At 40.5% G+C, this 23797-nt stretch overlaps 2 protein-coding genes across 2 annotated transcripts in view; one reads left to right on the forward strand and one right to left on the reverse strand.

The window, feature by feature from the left end:
• kazna (kazrin, periplakin interacting protein a) overlaps positions 1–23797 on the forward strand; it is a 131000-nt gene that overhangs the window by 2864 nt on the left and 104339 nt on the right. The window lies entirely within an intron of this gene.
• Positions 1451–11258, reverse strand: prdm2a (PR domain containing 2, with ZNF domain a). Its single transcript, XM_017693500.2, has 3 exons — positions 11125–11258; positions 7686–7774; positions 1451–6554 (listed from the first exon to the last, which is right to left on the reverse strand). The coding sequence occupies exons 2-3, from the start codon at positions 7702–7704 to the stop codon at positions 1885–1887; spliced, it is 4689 nt and encodes a 1562-aa protein (XP_017548989.2). The 5' UTR covers positions 7705–7774; positions 11125–11258; the 3' UTR covers positions 1451–1884.

Below are 23797 nucleotides of genomic sequence, written 5' to 3' on the forward strand. Positions count from 1 at the left end.
ATATATATGATTTCTTCTGACATTACACCTTAACTGAAACTGCTCACTAATATTCTAGTATTGCAACTAGTCTGATAAGAGATAGATCTATAAAGTGCATGAGCCTGTGAAATATCTGAGTAGGGCTGATATACATCATCACTGACATTACAGTGGTGGGGAGGTTAGGATTAATATAGACAGGAGATTACAGATGAATAACATTTCTCAGACATGCTTTATGAACATCTGCTAGAGGACTAATTCATGTAGGAGTAAGAGGAAGTCCAAGTCCAAAGATGCTAGTGCTGATAATAATGAGTACAAGTATACAGGGACCAGTTACCATTTTTATGCCTCCCAGTTCATTCACTACTACTTAAGTGTTTTTGGGGAAATCATAAGTAAACTGTGTACTTACGTTCTGATCAACTGACATTTGTTCATTCATATGTTTATGAAAACAGTGAAACAGACCGCTATAGAAGTGATGAGTTACATTAGGTGCTGTATTTCCCAACTTGGATTAAACCTAGACTTGGACTGCAATGGCAATGGTAAATGGAAACTTTTTTTTTGTCTAGGTTTAGGTTTAATCTAGGTCCTGGAAACTAGCTTTAGATGCATCCATGTATGTTTAATCTCATATTATTTTGGGAACACAACTTGACATCACGCAAACATCAGAAGAAGTTTAGTGAACGTTTCCCAATCTCTAATTTGTCTCAACAGTATGCAGATGAAATCATGATAGCTTATGCCTTAGCCAACTGGCATTCAGTAGCTTACTATCAAGTATGCAACAGAACTAATGTGCTACATTAGATGTATTAGACGTGTGTACATTTTTCCACTTGCTTTAAAGAATCTAGAAAATCATATCAAACAATTTGGGGACATTTCATTACACAACCAGTGTAACAATGGTCAAACCTGGGAAAGAGGTTTAGAAACTGTTTATCAATTCACACTGCATTGCTCATTTCAGTGTTTTCATTACTCTATCACACCAATTTTAGACTTGTGAAGGGTAGTGATGGTAGGAACAAGCAAAAACATCTTGGAGTTTTTGGAACTGTTGAGTTCAGAGCAGAGGTTTTGATGAAGTTTGAAGTGCACATTTCCTGCATCATCACGTACTGGCACCCTTTCTGCATGCTAAAATACTATTTACATGAGTCCTATGTTAGTGTAAACTAACCAAGCGCTGGAATTAACATACAAAAATTAAATCTTTAAAACTGAGAAATTTAACTTTTTTGTCAGTAACGTTTGGAAAAGTGTTCAAGAGTGAGGGGCTTGATATTCAGATTGACTTTTTAGACAGAGTTTTCACTTTTTTAGAATAAATTCTCAGAAGCATGTCAATGATGTGAACAGACTACACATTTTGCTTTTATATATATATATATATATATATATATATATATATATATATATATATATATATATATATAACATTACTAATCAAGGCCACATTAAGCTGGTGAGCTGAAGTGTTGTGACCAAGAAAAAACTAAAATGTGCAGTGCAGCAGCAGGAATGAGCAAAGCTGCCTCGGAACTTGAATTATTCATGTTCTAAGGCAGAGTATGTTATAGAAGGCTTTGTTGAAATCCCAAGTTTTATGCATTTCCATTCCAGTTATAAGACACAATTTTAAAGTTGTCATAAATAAATAAGAACCCTGGGCACTCAGCTATGTGCAACATAGTACAGCTCAGTACACAGTGAACAAAACAAATGCACATCTTTTTACATTCTGTCTCCTTACAACATTACAGTTTCCATTTCATATCACTTTCAGTGGAATATATTTACAATTAAAAATGTAACCTTTGTGATTAAAATCAAGAGCTTTGTCATTAATACCTTTTTATCCATCTTCATAAAGATGTAATTTGGCTATTTCTTTGACTCTATAACTGCTGGAAACGCAGGGACGTTCTGACCATGTGTCTGGACTGAGTGTTTGGCTAGATTAATTGTGTTTGCCTTTCTGTTGGTTGCATTGGCCATAGTGCTGACCGTGGTATTAATTTGCTGTAGACTGCGAGTAACTGGCCTTTCCGTCCTTTCTCTCACTCTCTGAGAGAACTGTTCCTCTGTTCTGGGCTGAAGCTTCACATCTGCCTCTCTCTGTTTAATTTCTCTTCCCATGATCTGCACCCTGTTGCTGGGCTGTTGAGATTTCCCATGCATTGCAGACTTATTCGAGATCAGTGGTGACTGAATGCCTCCCATAAGAATGGATTTACTTTTTTTACTGATGTGAACTGCTGAGGTTGACAGAACGTCAGATCTTTTAGGCCTAAAATTATGCAGAGTAATTTTCCCTTTGCCATCATGAAGCGGCAGACTTGCATTGTTGGCTGAACCAGACTCATTGGTCTGCGTCTTTTTAAAGATCTTTTGTCCTTGGTTTGACCTTCGTTGTTTCAGTATAACTTCTGCTACTTGGGTGCGGATGCTACCATTGTTCTCCTGCGCTGGTGCCATGCAGCCTTTTCTTTTTTTAAGCTTCTTGCCGACAGGCTTCATGGGGCAGCTGACAGCCATATGTTTCTTCAGGCTGGCGTGGTAAGTGAACTCCTTGCTACAGTGAGGGCAAGCATAAACCTCCAGCTCCTCCTGTGAGCCTTTCCTTCCCACTGGCCTACCTCTATGGACCCACATAGATTTCTTCTTACTGTGTGTGTTCACCTTCACCTTAGCTGATGGCTCATGGTAGTTTGGCTTTTTTGGCTGGCCAACCTTTTGAGACACATTCTGTCTACTGTTGACTCCTCTGGCTGGCGACAGAACCCCGTTTTGCGCTTTTGCGAATTGCTTGAGTGGGATAGGGTTCTTTTTTGGAGTGTACCGCTTTTTGTCGCTAGCATTAGCACAAGCTAAAATGTGCTTGTGTAGTTCAGGCATGTTGTCAAAGCTCTTGCCACACTTGGTGCACCGAATAGCAGTGCTAAAGGTCTGTGGGATGTTATGAGTAGTGAAATTAGTAGCCGTAGCATTTGCTGTTCCGGCTGGCGTTCGGTTGTGGTACAGAAATGGAGGCGGCTTAAAACTCGGATAATGCTGGTTAATACCAAGGCGTACATCTGTGCCTTTGGGTTTGACCCCTTCAGATGCCATGATCTTGATGGTTGTGTATAACTCCTCAGTAGTGTTGTCAGAGTCATTGTCATCCTCTGTTTTTATGGCTGGTTTGTAAGACTGGTGACTTTTGTCTTTTGTAGAGATCACTGGGCTTACAGAGTCTGAGCTTAGCGGACTATTGTGGTTTTCAGGTCTTAACTTACCATTTTCTACTTCCATGTGTGAGCACTCCTGACCAGGATGTACATCTCGATGATGTTGTTCTAGATTGCAAAGGAAGGCGAACTCTTTGGAACATATTCTGCAGACGTAGATTTTACCAATCCCATGATAACTGGACCGGTGCTCTAATAAGCCAGTGTCACTCTCAAACAACTGCACACAAAACTCACACTTATATGGCCAAGTGTCTGAGTGCTCACCAATGTGCTGACTCAGAGCTTTCATTGACTTGAAAGGCTCATGACAAACGTTACACATAAAGCGCTTGCAGAGAGGAGGCAGGTGTGATGGTTCCTCACTTGCAGGGTTGTCCTCTGTGGAGGTGTCTGGTGCTTCGATTGTAAAATTAACAGAGCAATTTGAAGTATCTACAGCTTTCTCTACTTGTTCTAGAAAACTGGGAGCAGGAGACTGCGATATTGTAATAACTGGGTTCTCTAACGAGCCTGCAGCTGTGGATGCATGCAAGGCCATTCCTTGAGGAAAGGGCTCAAGAGAGCCAGCCTGTGGCAGTTCAGGAGTTGAGGGCTTGCTGGTAGTAGCCTGTGGTTGTGGTGAGGGATGGAGATCTCTTGGCTCAGTGTGATCTGGTGGAGTTTGATCAGAAAGAGAGTGGACAGCATTAGCTTGAAGGATGGGCACAGCCTCAGAAGACTCCAGTGCAAGTGTGTATTCAATGACAACCACATTTGAAGGAAAACCCAAAGATGTAATATTTGGCTGGTTTACTGACAGGGAAGGAGGAAATATTTGTGCTTCAGGTGACAAGACAGAATCCACAACCAAGGTCCTTTGTGCTAGATCACAAACAGATGGATCTGTGAGAAACTGAGGACTTTGCAAACTTAGAGGTGCTGCTGTAGGGATGAGTGCATGGGCTACACCTCCAGGGGCAGAACTAAGCCAGTCAGGAAGTGATACATTAAAAGCTGGCAGGGATTGCTCAGCAGATACTTCTACAGTAGTTGTGGGCACTATAGGAATGAAAGACTGGGCAGTAGAGCAGAGTGGGAGAAGTTCCTGATTAGGTATGGGTACTGCTGCTGATGATAGTACCTCAGTGGTCACTGCAGCAGATGGGGCTGGAGCTGAGAGAAGCTGAGCTGGAGGAGCAGTGTTCAGAACAGCAGGATTTAATGGATGAAGAGTTGTATTCGGTGCAGATGGAGAGGGCAAAGACAACTCAAACACAACCCCTTCAGGATTAGCCGGAATTGGCTCAGACACAGCCATTACCGCAAGATCTGTTACTACAGGAGTACTTAGCATTCCTGCATCTGCTGGTGCTGAAACATCTATACCAGCATACTGGTTTAGCAAGACTTTCTCTAACATGCTTGAGTTGGGTTTAATCCTCCTAACTGGTGTCAAGGAGGCTGATCCTCCAGTTGAGTCGGCCTCTGCACTCTTTCTGCTTGTGCTCAAATCCAGAACGCACTCATCTAAGACCTCACTGTTCCTCTTACCCACAGCATTGGAAAGGTCTAGCGGCTGCTGGTTACATGACCTCCCACCAGTGCCTGGTGTAGAGCAGTCCAGTGGTAAAACCTGCTGAATGGCAGTAGCGTCATTTGTGGCCGGAGTCAAAGTTTCCATTTCATCTTTTTTAGATGAGCTTATCACAGGAGACCTGCAGTGACTCTCCATCTTTGACATCTTAGAGGCAGGCAAAACCTCATCCTGTGCTGTAGCAGTTGTCACCTCAGAAGTATTGCTTTGCTGGGGCGAGCTGGGAGGGGATGTTGTCCTTCTCTTAAACCTGCTGGTTCCTGCAGGTAAAAGGGTTAGTGGTAAAGGTTGACAGAGTTTTTGTCCTTCTGTAATCAGAGCAAATGACTTACTGCTGTCCTGGTTCTGTAGGAGCTGCTTCAGCTTGGGGGACAAATAGATAGTCTTCTCTTTTTGTAAAACAATGGTCTCTAAAGGCTGGGGTAACACAGTGCCAATCAGTGTAGCTCCAGAGGAAGAGGAAGATGTTGTTAAGATAGATTCAGATTCCAGTTCAGTTTTTATTTGTGGCAGCAGAGGTGGGGTTGACGTCCTCCTTCTGCCAGATGGTTGGCCACAGAGGTCAGAGGTCGTGCTGCAGTCATTAGTCTCTATTTTAAGAGCTTGTGTAATTTGAGCTGGACTGATGATGAAGGTGTCCAGCCCGATCATAGCAGTAGTGGCTGAGTTCACCTCCATCACTTCACAATTTGCGACAGCACTGGTGGAGATGATTTTGCCATCAATGTAGAAGCTGAGGTTCTCTGAGATGTTGCTGGAGATGTCAACCATGTACTCCTCCTCCTGCTCGCACCCCTCCCCACGCTGCTTATCAGCAGTTGAAGAGACCCCACCGGGCTGCTGTACCTGAGCCTCCTGAGAGACTTTTCTGCAGGTCCCCCTGGGTAAGAGATGACGCTCATGTATCCTGCGCTCATGTCTTCGCAAGTTGGTATGAGTTCCAAAAGCTTTTTTGCAGTACTTGCAGGCAAAAGATGCTTTCGTCTCTCCGCTTTCATCTGAGTCACCTCTTCCTTCTGAATCAGGCATGGGAGACCGTGTGGCTGTTTGTGACGTTAGGGTGCTACAGTTGCCCTCTTTTGAAGAGACCGCCCCCTGAGCCTGTCCCTCAACCTGTGAAGACGGACTGATTATCAAACCACCTGTTCTTCTATTTGAATTATCATGTCTTCTTTCATGCCGTCGTCGTCCAAACTGCGTACTGAAGCACTTTCTGCAGTGGCGGCATTTGAAAGTCTGTGGGTGGCAAGATGTTGATGTGTGCATATGGCGCTCTAGGCTTTGCCTGGTATTGAACTGTTTTTGACAGTGCTGACAAGAAAATGAGCACAAACTCTGGAGGTCAGCATCAGGGTTAATTTCAGGGTCATAATCAGGGTCCAGGTCAGCATCTGCTTCACTTGAGGGAAAGACTGATGCACAGTCCTGTTTGTGCATTACTGACTCCTCTGTCTTACCTGTTTGACAGGATGCATTTTGAATTGTCATGTTACCAATTAGCAAAGACATGGGCTCTACAGGAAGACGGCTGGTCCTTTGTACTTGCAATGTGTCCTGATCGTATGCGGAGTGTTCTATCATCTCATCTGTGTCTCCCTGTGTCACACCCTCTCTCTTCTGCCCTGAGGCACCAAGGGGGGGCACTTCCCCACTTAGAGAAGGCTGCTCATTCTCAGTGGGGCTCTGCAGAATTAGAGCCTGCTGTTGCTGCTGTCCTGGTGAAACAGACAGCTCTTCTGTTTTCGTTGCTGCAACACATGAAAAACTGTACGTCACACCCTAACACATTAACTTGTAATTTTAAATGAACAAATAAAGTGAGGATCTCTCAAAGTCTAAGACAATAAACAATTAGGCTTATTCCATGTAGAGTTAAAGTGCAGAATATCTTGATCTTCAGACGATATGCTGATGTATAGTACTATGACAGTTTGTTTATTTAATTTACAGTCAATTTTTTTCCTCAGCATCAGGGGAAAAAGCAGAGAAAATGTTGCTGCTGTAAAGAAAAATACAAAAAGAAAAAATGTTTTATTTGGATTTTTCTGCATCGTTTGAGCAGAGCAGCTTCCCTTCACACTATGCAAAATTTTCATGATGAATGAAAATAAAAATGCTCCAGAATACAATCTTTTTAATTAACTTTAAAAGTAAGGAAAGATTTTGCCTCCACTTTTTGGACAGTGACAATATGTTTAATGAAAAATTACAGAGTTGCGTCAACAACTAAATATAGTAACACATTTTTCAGCTTTCTGTGTGCCAAACGTTTGATTTATCACAGCTTCCATTCCTCCTGAGAAACTTGCTTTCATGTTTTCAAAGAAATCTGCAGAGATATTTTTCCACATCTCCAAAGTTCAGGTTTAGAAGTGAGTTGCATTTTCTGTTTCTCAAGTAATCCCAAAAACACTGAGTGATGCTGAGGTCTGGGCTCTGGGGTGACCAGTCAATGGGCCTAACATAAGCAGCTTCTTTTTTGGATTTGCAAATTTTCTTCTAAAGGCTTCTTCACAGCTACACATCCTTTCAGTGTTGAGTTGTCTTTTCACAGTGGAAAGATAGACAGAGACACCTGTGGAAAGCTTTAACTACTGATTGCCTGATGGTGAGTTTGGGTGGTCTGCTAGGTGTTGCATGGTTAGATTTTCTCTGTAACTCTTAATACATTTTTTAAACTCCAGTTTCTGAAGCTTTCTTCACATATTTTCCTTTGATTGTCCCTTTACTTATGTCAGAAGGTTATTTTATATTTAATGTCCTCAGAAACATATTAAACAAATAACTTTAACTTCATGTCCATTTTTAATGGAAACGAAGACTGGCCTTTGATTTCTGTACTACTGGCAGCGATATTCATATAAATATTCTTTACCTACCATTCTCAGGATCCCACATCTCTGTCCCAGTGACTTCTCTCAGCCAGTTACTTAGCACCCCCTTGTGCTTTATGGAGATTTCCTACTGACTGGGAGACAGAATGATGACATTAATGGTTGATTTTATATCAGTTGAGTTTACAAAGACCTGTCCAGAGCTGTCAGATAATGTGGGTGTGGGTGTTCATAGGAGAATGTATTACACCTAGTTGTGCATTTCTGTCTCAGTGGAGACATGGTGCAGCACAGTGTCATCCCTCAAATGTTTAATGATCTAAACTAAACTGACATCCATAGTAAAGTTTGACATAGGAGCAGATTTTGTTTCCTGCATGCACATGTTTGTATCAATCCACATAAAAAATGCCTAAATCATTTTCCTATCCTGTCTGGTCATTTGTTTCCGCTTGGTACCAAGCTGCATGTTTCTATGTGACAACACATACATGTAAAGTGTATTTACGAAATACATACTTTTTTTTTGTATGCTTCTTAGTATTGGGATAAATGAAACAATGAATGTATTTGAAATGTATCTCACATGTCAATGCATTTGTTTCCAAGCTAAAAGTAACATTTGCACATTATTCTATTTTTTTTTTATCTTTATTTTTTTATTTATTCAGGCTTCTGTGAGTGCCTTTTGAAGAAAGGCTGTACAGAGGTTGTAAAAAATGTCCTAGAACCTCTTCCTGTTGAAAAGCGACCACAGGGGTCATATTTGGCCCCTCAACAGTGTGAAATCATCAGTAAACGTTCATTTCCTACCAAAGCACTCTCACACATTATACATGAGAATGAAAAACTTTATTTCCAGGGCAAAGGAATGTTAACAGACGGTGGCGTAATAGAAACAGATGGCTCCCTGGTGATGGCTGTTATGCGTGAAATACAGCTTTCTTTATTCTGCCCTGTCCTTTTTAACATTCCTGGATGGATCTGCCCTGGAAATTAAGGCAGTTTTTAAGTATAAAACATAATGGTGCCTTGGTGTAAAGTAATCTATTAGTAACTGTATATCCAGCCTTGTTACTGATGTGCACATTACTGACTCTCTATGATATAACTGGAAAAGGTCACCTGAGCATGCTGATACATTCCTCTTTTGCATAAAGGTGAAAGTTAATGCTGTTAAACAGTAAGCAAGCGAAGTTCTTCTGTATTACGAACTACTATATTATGTTAAAAAACCTGAAGCGCAGTGCATGGTAATAAATAGTGGTTGTAGAACCAATGGTTCTTCCAGGGTTCCTTAGTAAGTGGAATGATTTAGTACCATAAGTTTTGTCAGGCTTAAATGGTTCTTTGTAAGGTGAAATTGTTCTTCTGAAGAAGAATGCATTGTATATGGTTCTGTGCTTAACTTTTTTGAGAATGGTTCTATATAGCACTGAAAAGCTTGACATTGTAACAGTAGCACAACATTTTTGGTTCTATATAAGACCATACACAACACATTCTCAATATCAATAGGAAGAACCATTTCACCATGCACAGAACCATTTAAGCATGAAATTGTTCTATAGAGAATTCATGGTTGTAAATAGAGCCATTCCCTTTACTAAAGAAGCCTTGAACCTTCTTTTTTAAGAGTGCAGAAGACTGCTATGTTACTAGAAACCATTAGCCATTTGATGTAAGGGAGCGCGGGGAACAACCTAACGCAGAGCACATTTTAACCCAGACTTTTTAGTTATACAAGGTTGAGCAGCATGTGCTTCTAGCCACATTTCTAGCCACAATCTCCTGCAAAAATTCAGAGCTTTAAAGAGATCTGTGCCAAAAAAATTTTCAGGGCATGCAAGTAATTTTTTTTCAACGCAAGTTCTTTTCAGTTGCTGCACTGTTTGTGTAATTCACAAAATCCAATCGCATATTACTGTCATCACCATCTTGTTGCCTAGAACATAGCACTTAGTTTTGAAGCATGTGACAAACTCACAGCAAGTGTTAGCTAGGCTTAAGTACAGCACGGTTACCTGTTACACGGTGTTACAATGAAGCCACCTTTAGTAAACAAAGACAAAAACGCAAATTTAGTCTTTTTGTTCCACATGTTTACACAGATTTTAAAATAAAAAAGAAGACATCCATAAAACATGGATTTTCTTCTCCTTTATTAGTACCTTTATTAGTTCAGATGTTAGTATTTTGGTTTTAAATACGTATAGCAGTGTATTTGACATAAACAGTTGGTAAAGCTGTAGTTGTTCACAAACAATGTGCCATAATTTACTGATGCGTGATGTTTTTATTTGCACAAAGTTGTCATTGTTTGATACAGTCTCATGTCAGTGTTATAAAAAATCTGATGTGTGTGTGTGTGTGTTTATGTATCAATTGACTGTCTGTCTGTCCGTCTTACAGACTGATAACGTAATGCAGCATGGTTGGAAATGTTATTTGTTTCTTACAGCGCAGAATTATATCAAATTAACCCTGTTTACACCAATTCATCAGACTCTTTCATTTCTAGCCAGTGTTGCTGTCTGTTACAGGTAACCCCACCCATGAAGGGAATTCTAACATTGTGCCATTTTGGGTGGAATTGTACCTGAACGGTAGGAGCTAGAAAGAAAGTTCAAGTGTTGCTTGTACAGAAATTTGATTATTCCAGCTTATTTGGTTTATTATTTCGCAAAACGCCAAATGTGTTAGGTTGTGCCCCGCTGTCGCCTAACGCGCAGTCCGTGCTCCTGTTCTCTGCCCGTGCCCTGAGAACAGGTGACGGGTGAGGTCAGTCTAGCACTTCATCTGAAAGACACAGCCTCTCTGGCTCTGTATTTATCTCAGTTACGAGGCTCGTTGGCGGAACAGGCTTATTATAAACCTGGTGCGCCATGTTCTGAAGCCTCGGCCCACGCCGTCGATGAGCTAATCTGCCACAAGCACGAATGACTCCGCTTCAGTGAAAGAGCGCTAACGCATCTCGCGTGCGCTAAATCGAGCGGGCTGGCTGGGCGCGTTGTTTTCTATGGCTCTCTGGTGTTGGAGCTGTCCACAGTCTACCAAAGCTATAGCACTTCTGGGCGAATCTGTCGAAGATGAGCAAAGCCAATGAGCGCATTTATTCTGGGGCTTCAGGTGCAGCGCACACATGTTGCGGCTGTGGCCGACCGTCTGCTTAAATAAAGGCAGCGCTGGTCGCGGCCGCTGGGCGCGCTCTAGAAGGTCATGGCCGGCCAGACGCACGTAATCAACCGTCACATGCAACGGCAGAAGACACCGCAAAGACTTTATATAATCATCTGCCCTCGTTTCATATAACTGTGTGTAAAGTCCCAATCCGCTAGGTGGTCCCGTTGACTGTGCATGGCTGTGCTGTATAAACAAGATGCTGGTGACCACCACTGCGGTGAACGTGGTTCTCTGGTGAGGGTCCGTTTTACGGAGTAGCATCGCAGTGGAGGTGGGAGTCGCATGCCTTCGCTTTGCTTACCGGCTCTGTTGTAGCTCGTGGCTGCTCTCATGCGAGCAGGATCCGGGCTGAGGCGGCTGCAGTCCCCGGGCCGGTGGCTAAAAGCTAACGCTCCTTAAGGTTGTCGCTGCAGAGCGCACGGCGTCTACGGCGCATGCGCGCAGCAGCCATACTCGCTGATGGCACAGCACATGATCGCCTTTCGCTATCAGAACTGCCAGAAAGGCATCTGGAGGACACCGAACGGCAGAGTGATGAATAAAGATGTCATTAAAACATCTTAAACATACACTTAAATATACAAATGAATACTTTTATCATTGCATGCTAAATCAACATATCTTAAGCAATCATATTTCACGCTTTATTGAAGGATATATGGATGGATTTGTTAAGGCATATGCTGAATAAACGGACATACTGAGCTGTATAATGATTTGTTTAATGGATTGTTCATGAATAATGTGCTCTGTATCCTTTGTAAAGGAACAGGTAGATGGTAATTTACACCCCGGAAAAAACTGGACTTCTGTTGCAGTGGAATCCTGATCTGTGCACAAACACTTCCCAACCGGGTGCTGTCATTTTAGCAGCTGGTGGGCCAGAGGTTCCCATTCCCAGTCCTGAGGATCCAGCACTACACATTGTTTATGCTTTCTTTTATCAAGCTCACCTAATTCAACTTGTTAGCCAGAAAAAAAGCTCCATGTCTGCTGTGTCAAGTGAGTCAGAATGCAAAAAAAAATTGTGCAGGGCATGGGGTCCTCAGGACTGACTTGTGAACCATGTGAAACAAGCTAGGCTGATTGTCACCTCACTGTGGTTCATTCAGTTGTTAGCTCATTTCAAGGCATTTCTACTGCTATTGGTATTTCGTTGAGTGCTGCTTGTGATTGTTTAGCAGGGATGCTTACATACATCACTGTTGTCGGAAGGAAATGTTGTATCTCCAAAATGCAAATTTTACAGGAAAAGTAAAAAAACCTACTTTACATTTAATGTAAGTCAATGGAACGAGACTTTTTCCCAAGTCATTTTGTGTTGTTTCTTTTAGTCCATTCATCATGCAATTTACACACTATATAAAGGGTATGAGGCATTTTTCAAATTTTCAAAAACTGAAAAATGACAAAAATGGAGATACAAGGTTTTTTCTTCCGACGACAGTAATATACATATCGCTTGCTTGTCTGACTTATTAAGTATATTTATAGAAGCATCCATGACGTGTGTGTGTTGGAGGAGAGAAAGTTAGGTTATGTATGTTTGGTGTTAAACTCTAGTCATTCATATTCATTAGGTTCATTCATAAAAGGTTTAATGTGAAATGCGCTGCTCTAGAGACTTTCACTCATTTCACAGCGGTGGTGATAGGAACCAGACATCCTAAAAATGTAATGCCTCTAAAAGCTGCCTCACAGAAAGTCATTACATAAAAACAATTACAAATACACTGCTTGATGACTGAGTCATTGTTTTATGAAGCATTTGGCCTAAAATATATTTTTTATCCATTCATGCGGCAGAGGTACACACACAATATTTTTTCACACTATATTTTTTCACTATTTTATCATTATCAGTATCACAAATAACAACCCAGAATACACATGTAGGCTCACTGGTGGTTTTGGATTGTAAATAACTAAGCCTGTGTCCCTGTGTGGCCTCTGGCTCCAATCACCATGAAAGAAGTCATCACGTTAGTCATAAGGTTTCTCGTAAATGTAATATTTCACATTAATCATTATGAATTACGTTGTATATAGGTCATCCACCAAATTATGCTGACATTTTGAAAAAGTAGTGGAATTCCCCGGTAAGTGGGTCTGTCTCTGGTCCTCAATTGCCTGTAGTTTTTACATTTTACCACTGGAGGTCACAATCTTTCAGTTTGTCATGGAAGGCAGAAAATGCAGTGTGTGTGTGTGTGTGTGTGTGTGTGTGTGTGTGTAATGAATATTATCTGCTTCATCATGATGACATTGCTCCTTTTTAAATCTTAATAAGGTTTCTGCATATATGAAAACAACATTACAATGCAATTTAATTTACCAGTTACACTTCTTTAAGTATAAAGGTTGGTTATTTGCTCAGATTATGTTCACGTTTTAGTTGATTAACTCCTTAATTAAATTAAGTCACAGGCTTGATACATACTATGGCGTATCTATCAGCAACTACAGGGGCTTCAGTGCAAACTGGCTGAGCTATTCTTAGAAGATAGAAGTGTGTAATAAAACTTTGGGCCCACCAGCAGGCCTGGAGGTTAAGGTCAGTTGATAGAATGAAAGGAAACCATTTTAAGAACATATAATGAAAACAGTTTTATATCTGGTAACGTGATACTGTTTACTGTGAACATTACCATTATTGTCTTTAACACTTTATTGACTCTTAATGATTCTTAATAGATTCTAGCTTTTAGTTTTCACATGCTTTGGCTGAATGGAGGCATAACATTTCTAGTGCCAGATAATAGATACACTATATTTCTAAAAATATTTGCTCGTCTGCGCAGTCATGTTAGAACAGGAAAGGGAACATGAAATTGTCCAAAATCTCTTGGTCTGCTGAAGCATTAAGAGTTGCTTTCACTGGAACTAAGGGGACGAGCCCAAATCCTGAAAAACAACCCCACACCATAATCCCCCCTCCACCAAACTTTACACTTGGCACAATGCAATCAGACAAGTACTGTTCACCTGGCAACCACCAAACCCAGACTCGTCCATCGGATTGCCAGATGGAGAAGTGTGATTAGTCACTCCAGAGAACACGTCGCCACTGATCTAGAGCCCAATGGCAGCACTTTACACCACTGCATTCAACGCTTTGCATTGCGCTTGGTGATGTCTCTATGCACTGTTCTTGAGCTAATCTGAAAGCCACATGAAGTTTGGAGGTCTGTAGCAATTGACTCTGCAGAAAGTTGCTGACCTCTGCGCACTATGCGTCTCAGCATCCGCTGACCCTGCTCTGTCATTTTATGTGGCTGACCACTTAGTAGCTGAGTTGCTGTCGTTCTCAATCGCTTCCACTTTGTTATGATACCACTGACAGTAGTCTGTGGAATATTTAGTAGTGAGGAAATTTCACGCCTGGACTTGTTGCACAGGTGACATCCTATCACGGTACCACTCTGATATTGAACTCCTGAGAGTGACCCATTCTTTCACAAATGTTTGTAGAAGCAGCCTGCATGCCTAGGTGCTTAGTTTTATGCACCTGAATTCAATGATTTGGATGGGTAAGTGAATACTCTTGGCAATATAGTCTATCTCATTGCAGGAAAGCTTAGTGATGTTCAGACATTGACTTGTCTACTCTCACAAGGAACTTTCAGTTTAGCCTCAAACATCACTTATGTTAAGATCCAAACCACATCATAAGTATGTTAGGACCCACAAAATCTCATTATTAACTTTAACATTACCATAAATTAACATTAACTAAAATGAACAAATTACATTTAAGAACATTTTCCTTCTATGATCATTTTGGAGATCTGAAATGTAATCTGAGAGTGTATGTGCTACATTATTGGCCAGACTTGGCTGTGTAATTTTCTGCTTACATTTATATGGATGTCCACTGTGCAGACTAATCCATGTTGTTCCTCATTTGACTAAATATGCCCTGAAAGATCATAGAAGATCATAGGTTTACAGGTGTTTTATACAGGATGCATACTAGATACATTATCTAGAATAACTTTAACTCCTGCACAGTTTGGTGATTTTCTTGCTCAAGCACACCTGGTTCAACTCGTCACTTAATTTTCCAGACTTTCATCCATACATGTTTCAGGCTTAGCTCTTGCTTGGTTCTTGGTTATCTTACTAACAGGCAACAGTTTATGTCTGTAGGTTCACAAAAATCATCCACTGCTCCAGTTGCTCAGGGAGTGCCACATGGTTCTGTCCTTGGACCCATCCTTTTTATTTTATACATCTCACTACTAGGTCAGATTCAAATCTGACCTAGTTAATGAGCTTAACTTTCACTGTTATGTTGATGAAATCCTGATGTACATTACCACTGTATTCCCCACAGTCTCAGCTCAACCACTAAATTTATGCATTACAGATTTAAGACACTGGTTCATAATAATTTCTTGAAACTAAATACAGACAAGACTGAAATCTTGTTAGTTGACCCTAAAACACTGGTTTCAAACCTCTCACTGTGAATGTTGATGGAATTTATATTGAACCAGTACAAGCAGTTAAAAACCTTTTCATTTTTTCATTTTTCACTTTCATTTGAGCCCCATATTAAGTTATTTACTAAGACTGCATTGCATAATATTGCACACCTCCGCCCTCTGCTCAACAACTCTGACACTAAAATGCATTCATTATCTCCCGCATTGATTCTTGCACCTCCCTCTTTAATGATCTTCCTGTTAAATTGCTCAACTGGCTTCAGTTCATTCAAAACTCAGCAGCCAGAGTCCTCACTTTTGCCAAGCACACTGCACACATCACTCCCATCCTCCATCACATTCACTGATTACCAATATCCTCCTGTATCAAGTACAAACTTCTGCTAATTGTCAAAGCCCTATATGGCCTCACACCTATATAACTTAGTGAACTCCTTCATCCATACTGTCCAGCTCCATCAGATCTTCTGCAACTGAACTTCTTGCAGTCCCACACACAAGACTCTCATCAGTGAGGATCAGATTTGCTCCAAACCTTTGGTAACCTCTTCCACAATCTCTGTGTGACTGCTCTACACTTTCTATTTTTAAAGTTTAGCTTACAACTTTCCTCTTTACTGCTCACTATTCCTCTTCCTCAAAGTCGTAGGTCTGTTTTTGTTTGTTTGTTTGTTTTGTTTCTTTTTGTAAAACATCCTAGAGTTTGTGAAAGATGCTATATAAACTGAACTTACAGTACATTGAAATTGAAATAAACATCTTGTAGATGTTCTGTTTATACATTACATTAAGTAGATGTGTTGCTAATATGTTACTTCTATTATGCAAAACCTAACCTCACCCAACCTTACCCAAATCCTAATCCTAACTGTGGCCCTAATCCTAAGCATAACCTCCACTGCAGTTTTGTTATGAGTGTGGTTTTCTTATGAACTGATATGGTAGTGATCTGTTACAACTGATAGCTTTCCAAATAGATTATTAACAATAGGGCTGAAACCAGAGGTGGAAAATTATTCCGCAATTAATATATATAAGCATACATAAGCATTCTTTTGAAAGATGTGTACTTGAGAATTTCTGAAATTAAATACTTGCACTTTCACTCAATTACATTACTTATTTACTTCTTACTTCTTTACTTCTTAGGGGTTCTCCATTCTGTTGGTCTGCATGGCTGCAAGTTTTCATTGAAATAAATAGATGAAAAGCAAAATGAAAAGTAAGATGTTCTACAAAACAGACCAAGATTTTCACTTAAGTGAAACACTTTCAGTGTTCAGTTACACACATCACTCAGTAGGCTAAACTAGTCTAGCCTCATTCTGCAGGCCCCCTAATGGTCATTCAGCCAGCAGAACTGAAATCAACTCAGATATTTTCAGTTTATATAATTAAACAAAATATTCTTGTTGTAACTCTGTTATCAGATTAACTAGGACTCTGTTGCCTGTGTATGTGTGAAATTTGTCTTTGTTGAGCTGCTAGCAAGCAATGAATGAGGGTCGAAAAGTGAGTTAAGAACCCCCTGCCATAAAAACATCTCTCCACAAAGACGGCTGTGATGGAAACAGTTGAACTGCAGTTTTTTAATGAAAAAATTGTACTGCTACCACAATAAAAACTTAAAATGCCATCTCGATAAACAGTAGACTCTGAAGCAATGCAAGCACATTTTCAAGAGTGATGAATCACACTTCTCTATCTGGCAGTCTGATGAATAAGTCTGGGTTTGGCAAATGCCAGGAGAACGTTACCTGCCTGACTGCATTGTGCAAACTGTAAAGTTTGGTGGAGGAAGGATAATGTTATGGGGTTGTTTTTCAGGGGTTGGTCTAGGCATCTTAGTTCCAGTTAAGAGAAATCGTAATGCTTCAGCAGACCAAGAGATTTTGGACAATTTCATGCTTGTAACTTTGTGGGAACAGTTTAGGGAAGAACCTTTTCTGTTCCAGCATGGCTGAGCCCCAGTGCACAAAGCAAGTCCATAAAGGCATGGCTGGTTGAGTTTAGTGGTAAGAACTTGCCTGATCTGCACAGAGCCCTGACCTGAACCCATTCAACACCTTTGGGATGAACTAGAACAGAGATTGTGAGCCAGGCCCTCTCGTCCAACATCAGTGTCTGACCTCACCAAAGCTCTTCTGGATGAATGGGCAAACATTTCCACAGACACAATCCAAAATCTTATAGAAATTCCATATTATTGTCTATGGATTTAGAATGGGACGTCATAAAAGCTCCTGTGTATGTAAAGTCTAGGTGTCCCAATACTTTTGTCCATAGGGCATATCATGGTGAAAAACATTGTGGTGATAAGAGCTTGCCTTGACAAAAGCTCTAACTATAGCTACTACAAAGTGTAAGGCCTGCCACAAGCCTTGGTGAAGCCCAGAAGTAGCAGTGGAAATGCATTTAGCTCTTACAAACATAGCCTCATGTCTTTCAAGCTTGAACGTGGGAATGGGACAATTGTGTGAGCACGTTCGTGTGAGAATGTGTGTTCCAACTGGTTCCTATTGTTCTCTCAAGAGGAGTGAAATACATGCTAGTTTAAAGCGGAATCCTTTGTCACACAGATTTAGCCACTGTGTGTGTGTGTGTGTTTATGTGTGGTATGTATATATTACAGAGCCCCCTCAGCAAGCCTCTGTTCTATCCAACAATCGAGTATTCTAGCGCCATCTCTGCAGTCTGAGTGAATCTGCACCTACTCTCCTGCATCTACTACTCAGCCCACATTGATGTGTTCATCCTCCTACACACACACACACTCCCTCTCTCTCTTGCTGTCTCTCTGTCTTTCTCAGACACAAGCCAGCTATTGAGCCCAGCGTGTGAATAGCATGTTCCAGGAATGTTTTTCCTGTATGTTAATGTATGTGACCACATGTAGTGTGGTATGCAGCTAATCACGTGATCATTCCACTGTCACACTGACCTGCATGTGTGTGTGTCATTGTTCTACTGTCTTAATGACCTGCATATGTATGTGTGTGATCATTCCACTGTCACACTGACCTGCATGTGTGTGTGTCATTGTTCTACTGTCTTAATGACCTGCATATGTATGTGTGTGATCATTCCACTGTCACACTGACCTGCATGTGTGTGTGCCATTGTTCTACTGTCTTAATGACCTGCATATGTATGTGTGTGATCATTCCACTGTCTCAGTGATGTGACAAGGCCACTATTTTGGATGTCCATCCTACAAAAGTATATGTTCAGCTGTTCTGTTGTTTGTTTGGATATGTCTTTGAGTCCACATGGCCTCTTCGATGGTTTACTGGGCAGTCTTGATATGTGAGCTTTAGTGTTGGGGATAATTTTGCACAAAGTGTCTGCAGTACACTCTCAGAAAAAAAAGGCCGTAAGCTGTCACTGGGGCAGTAACCCTCTTGTCATTGGGGTGGGACCCTCAATGATACATCTCAGTACCTTTAGTCAGGAACACAATTGTACCATAATCCATTGAAAAGATATTTTCTAAGTTGTACTGACTCCACACACCCCGTCTCGTCTCCAGGCTTTTATCTTATTATTCTGTTTTAAAGCATCAGGTTATGAAAATGTTTAGATATGTATTTTTCACCTGGGAAAACATATTCAAGGTACAGAATTGGACCTTAAAACCATTGTTGTACCTTTGAGGGAACATTTATATTATTTACGTTATTGTAATCACACTGTAGTTACTGTCACTGGGGATAGTGTCAGACCTTTTAAATAGTGTTTACTTTGATTGGTTATCTCCTTCTACATAATTCAGAGTATTTTGTCAATCATACTCAGTCATCATTCAGTCTTATATGGTGGTCAGTGTAAATGACAGCATGTGACTTTTTCAGACCTAGACATGGTGATGTCGAAAAAAAATAGACTGCTTATCAGAATTTAGTGACACCACCATCTGAGTGCAACCTCGAACGGTGTCTCATACCAAGGTATAGGCTAATTTGACCATGTTTTCACAGACTCGTACACATGAGCAAACTGCTTAATCACAGTCTGTCATTGTTTCTTCAGGAGCTCACATCTAAAGCAACATTGCTGTAGGAACCATCAAAGAGATCTCTTACTATGCATGACACAACAGGAACAGGAGGAGGAAGCTGATTAATAACAAGATGTTCTGTAAAACTCATTATGGCAGATCACTTCATCAGGGTTAGACTACAGAAGTAAGAAGTTGCCACACAACACAGGCATACACACTCAAACACAAGCACTCACTTACACATAAACACAGAGCTGGACAATGGGGGTCTCTGATAAGCATTAATTGTCACTTGTAGGCGACACATGTTCCAGCTGCATCCCACCAAGCAGTGCTTAACGCAACAGGGTGAGCAACAGAGAGATATACAGAGATGTATATCATCATGCTGCCACACACACACTCTTCTTAGCTGGTCATTACACTCAGAAGTCAGCCAATAACATTCTCATGTGCTTTATATTTGGGCAGCTTCATACAGATATGCACATACAGTACAGTATACAGCAGATATTTCTGAGGAAGTTAGATCTAAGATAGTCCACCTGCATAAGGAAAAGGAAAGTCAAAGGAAAATGAGTTGAAATAAAACAGATTCCAAAACTGAAGTTCAGAAAAATCATTGAAAGTTACAGAGAAAATGGGGTTTGATTTTGAAAATAAGTGAAAATAAGTACACATTCTACAGAAAATTGTAAAAATGTATTTTACTATATAATATATACATATACATATCATTAAGGTCAGAGTATATATCAGAGTACTTCATTAAGGTCAGAGTATATATATATATATATATATATGTGTGTGTGTGTGTGTGTGTGTGTGACCTTAATGAAGTAAATTCATGCATAACAATGACAATTCAAGCAGGTTAATGAACGGGCTGTCCATGTAAGCACATTTCTTTTATTAATTCCTGCTAAATTTGTTCTCAACCCTTTATCCACAGCTGCAGATGTTCCTGACAGCCATGCACACCCTTGACCTGTACACTCACACACATCTGTCTGAAGATGTGGCTAGTAGGTATGCTTTTAAGAGGCTTACAATAATACATTTTGACAGCCCCGATGAAAGGCTGAAAATACAAGAAACCATGAGCTGTGGTTAGGAAGCCCTTTTGGTTATATACCTTGTTTTTCATTAATCACACACAGTGTTAATTCGGTCTGACATGGTGGTTAATTTAAAAGTTAGCATGTGATTTTTTTTAAGACCCAGACATGCTAATTCCATAAAATTTAGAACCGACTTTGCACTGAAAATACCTTACCTAATCTATGCCAATAAATCTGCTCTTATCTTGACTCCCAAGTGTTAAAACATCTTGGCATCTTTAAGCCTCAGTCAGAAATCATTACAGCTGTCAGGCTTGTTTTTGTACTCTTTCAATAGAAAGATTATCTCACCTATCCACAGTTATCCAAAAGGTTGTAAATAATTAGCTAGGTGTGATTCGTGTGTGCATGTGTGTGTATTAAACTAGGAATGGACCATTTGGCTAAAAAATTCTTTCACAGTACTACAAGATACTTTCTTTATACATAATATGCATCACATTTACAATAATTCCAATTAAATCCAATTAAACAGGACTAATTATGCTCTAATACTGAAACGTGCAGTTGGTCAGTATTCTTTACGCACTGACAATCATCAGTAGTTTTCAAAGGGGTGCCGAGGTGCCACCCCTGAAATCTGATTGGCCACCCCAAAATTTCTGCCACGTCATCGGTTTCCACCTCATTGTGTGGCTAATGTTCGCACCTTCAAGAGAAGAGTTGTTTCACTATCAGCGATCAGCAGATTTGTCCACCCTCTCTCCACCTCCCCGCCCCTCACACTCACATTGCCACCCTGCCACCCTGCCTAGTAATAATTTTCCAGATCTGCCACTGCTGGCAATATCAATGATATACTGTGACATAATGGGAAGTAAAATATCATTACATCAATAAATATTCCTCAAGTTTTATCTTTCATGTAAGTCCAGAGACATTATTCACCAGGTGGTAAACAAAGTAGAAAACTCCTAACACTTAACATGGTGTTTGTTTATGAGGAAAGTCCCACCCTTGAGCAAAATGGACCAGTCAGCTTGTTATTTAAGCAGCTAGTGGAGGCATGTGCAGGCACAGTATCCACAGCAGAAAGCCATACTGTTGAGCCATATAGTACAAAATATTTATGATGTTTTTGTCAGATTTTATTATTTATTTTATAATTTATTTATTTTTGTCAGATTGTATTTAATTATTTATTTAATCTGTTTTTGAAACACTGACGCGGCTTTTAGTTTTATCGGTTCTACTAGAGATAGAAATCTGGTCTTGACTGTAAACAGCTGCCCACAGGTGTTGCAAAGACTTTCGCATGCAATAACAAGGGTGGCTTAGACGCTACCAAAAATCAAACAGGTCTTTACCACAATGCATACAGACCAAGACAGCAACTACACAAGTGTAAAGTATTTCACAACCCCCGAAAAATTGAATAAAACACTTTCTTTATAAAGGAGAAGTCTGCACGGGGACTTTCCAATTAGATCAAGAGAAATTGCCTGGAAAACAGGAGCTACAAGGAAAAAACTGGTTTGCATTTAACACTAATGTTCCATAAATGACTGTAAAGCCCTGGTGCATGCAGGATAAGGCCTGAACCCTCACACTCACAGCTCCATAGCATAAAGATCTCACTAAAACTCCAAATATCCTACAAAACTAGTCCATCAGACGTAGATGAAGAAGTACTGCATATTCAAATGCACATGTACATCAATTTTTGTTTTTACTCATCTAGTTCCAAATGTATAGAGCCCTGCTGGTGACATCCTATGAAAATAAAAATAATGAGTGGCCCCGCCTTATTAACATGTGGAAGTGAGAGCCTAATGCATGGCCACAGCTTAGCAAGGTGCAGGAATGAGATAATTAAGTTGTGGCCATGATTTAGTGAGGGGTGAGAACAAGATCATACCCTTCTAAGTCACGGCCACAACTTAATTATCTTGTTGTCATGCCTTACTAAGTTGTGGCCATGCATTGTTTTTATTTATACAGGATGTCACCAGCAGGGCTCAAAACTGCATTTTGGCAGATGTAACAATATATTTTGTCGTGTATAGTTACACATGTGTAATAGTGATTTGCTGTTTTTCAAACAAGACTATTTGCACACACTATTACACAGGAAATGCTGGTTTTCAAACATTTAGTCAGCTGTAGTCTACCATTGATGGTGGCATGATAACTTTACCAAAGATTTCGTAATTTCGTATTTACACAGCAACTGCAGATGTCCATATCTTTATGAAAGTACTGTGACATTGTGCTGACAGACAGGGACTAATCCGTTTGATTTGATCAGGTCACCATGTTGCAAAAATATAACACAGCAACTTTTACAAGGTTTCACTTTAAGTGCAGTTCCTGTTTAGTTTTGCTGTATGCACAGTGTATTTACAGATTGATAATAAGACATTACTTTTGGGCTAATATAATACAATACATAGATTTTAAATAACTCCATTTTTGTTGTTTGTAAGTAATGATAATTTGAAAATTCCAGTTGTTCTTTACATTGTTGGTAAATTTCATGATGAATGGGCCAAAACAAAAGGCCCAAAATTACTTGGAAACAAGTCTGGTTCCATTGACTTATATTTAAATTATGTCTTTTTTTCCTTCAACTGTAAAGTTACTATTTTGGAGATACAAGGTTTTGTTCCGACACCAGCAATATACACTCTGATGATGGATGCATGAGTGGCACAAACACTAAGACCAAAACTGAAGACCCTAAATGCACTGCGTGTGTGAACAATGAAATGAACATGACTACATGCTTGCTGGCCTGTCACCATGTGTAGTTAGTCTACAGAAGTAAACCCTGGTACCCTCAGCTGTTAGTCTGAAACCGAACTCCCTCACCGTCATGTGCCCCTCCGCCCACTTCTGCTGATACACCGTACACCATAGCAAGGACACCATCAGTGTGTGTGTGTGTTGGAGGGTGTTTCTCACAGGCTCCCAGTGTGCTGAGCTTTGAGGTAAACATGAGCCTGGCTGAAATAGCCCCCCCGCTCTGCCCTTGCAAGCACGAACACACTGGAAAACAAGCGCTGATAAACACACACTCAAACAGATATAGTACGTGTGAGGTGGGTGTTGCCCATGAGCAGAGGAAGCTGATGCCAGGGAGTGCATCGTTTATCAGCGAGCATTCAAGAGCGCGAGGGAGAGGGAATTTATGGCAGTGTGGGAGAGCTCGTCTCTGTCTTCTATCTGTGTGTTTTCATATGTGCATTAATCTGCATGTATTAATCAGTGACTGATAGTCACTGTTACAGTTTGTCAATGTTCTGCGTTCTATATCGAAGTTTCTCCACACTGTCCTGCTCCTATTTGCTTGTACGTATGATTACATATGAAGTAAGTGTCCCACCCCCCACTTGAAACGGTGCAGGATTTTTAGGTAGCCCCTCTGTAGCTGGGAGGCTGAGATTCATGCTAAAAGAGCCCCAT

The sequence above is a fragment of the Pygocentrus nattereri genome, chromosome 28 (assembly GCF_015220715.1).
Source record: "Pygocentrus nattereri isolate fPygNat1 chromosome 28, fPygNat1.pri, whole genome shotgun sequence".
NCBI classification, from domain to species: Eukaryota; Metazoa; Chordata; class Actinopteri; order Characiformes; family Serrasalmidae; genus Pygocentrus; species Pygocentrus nattereri.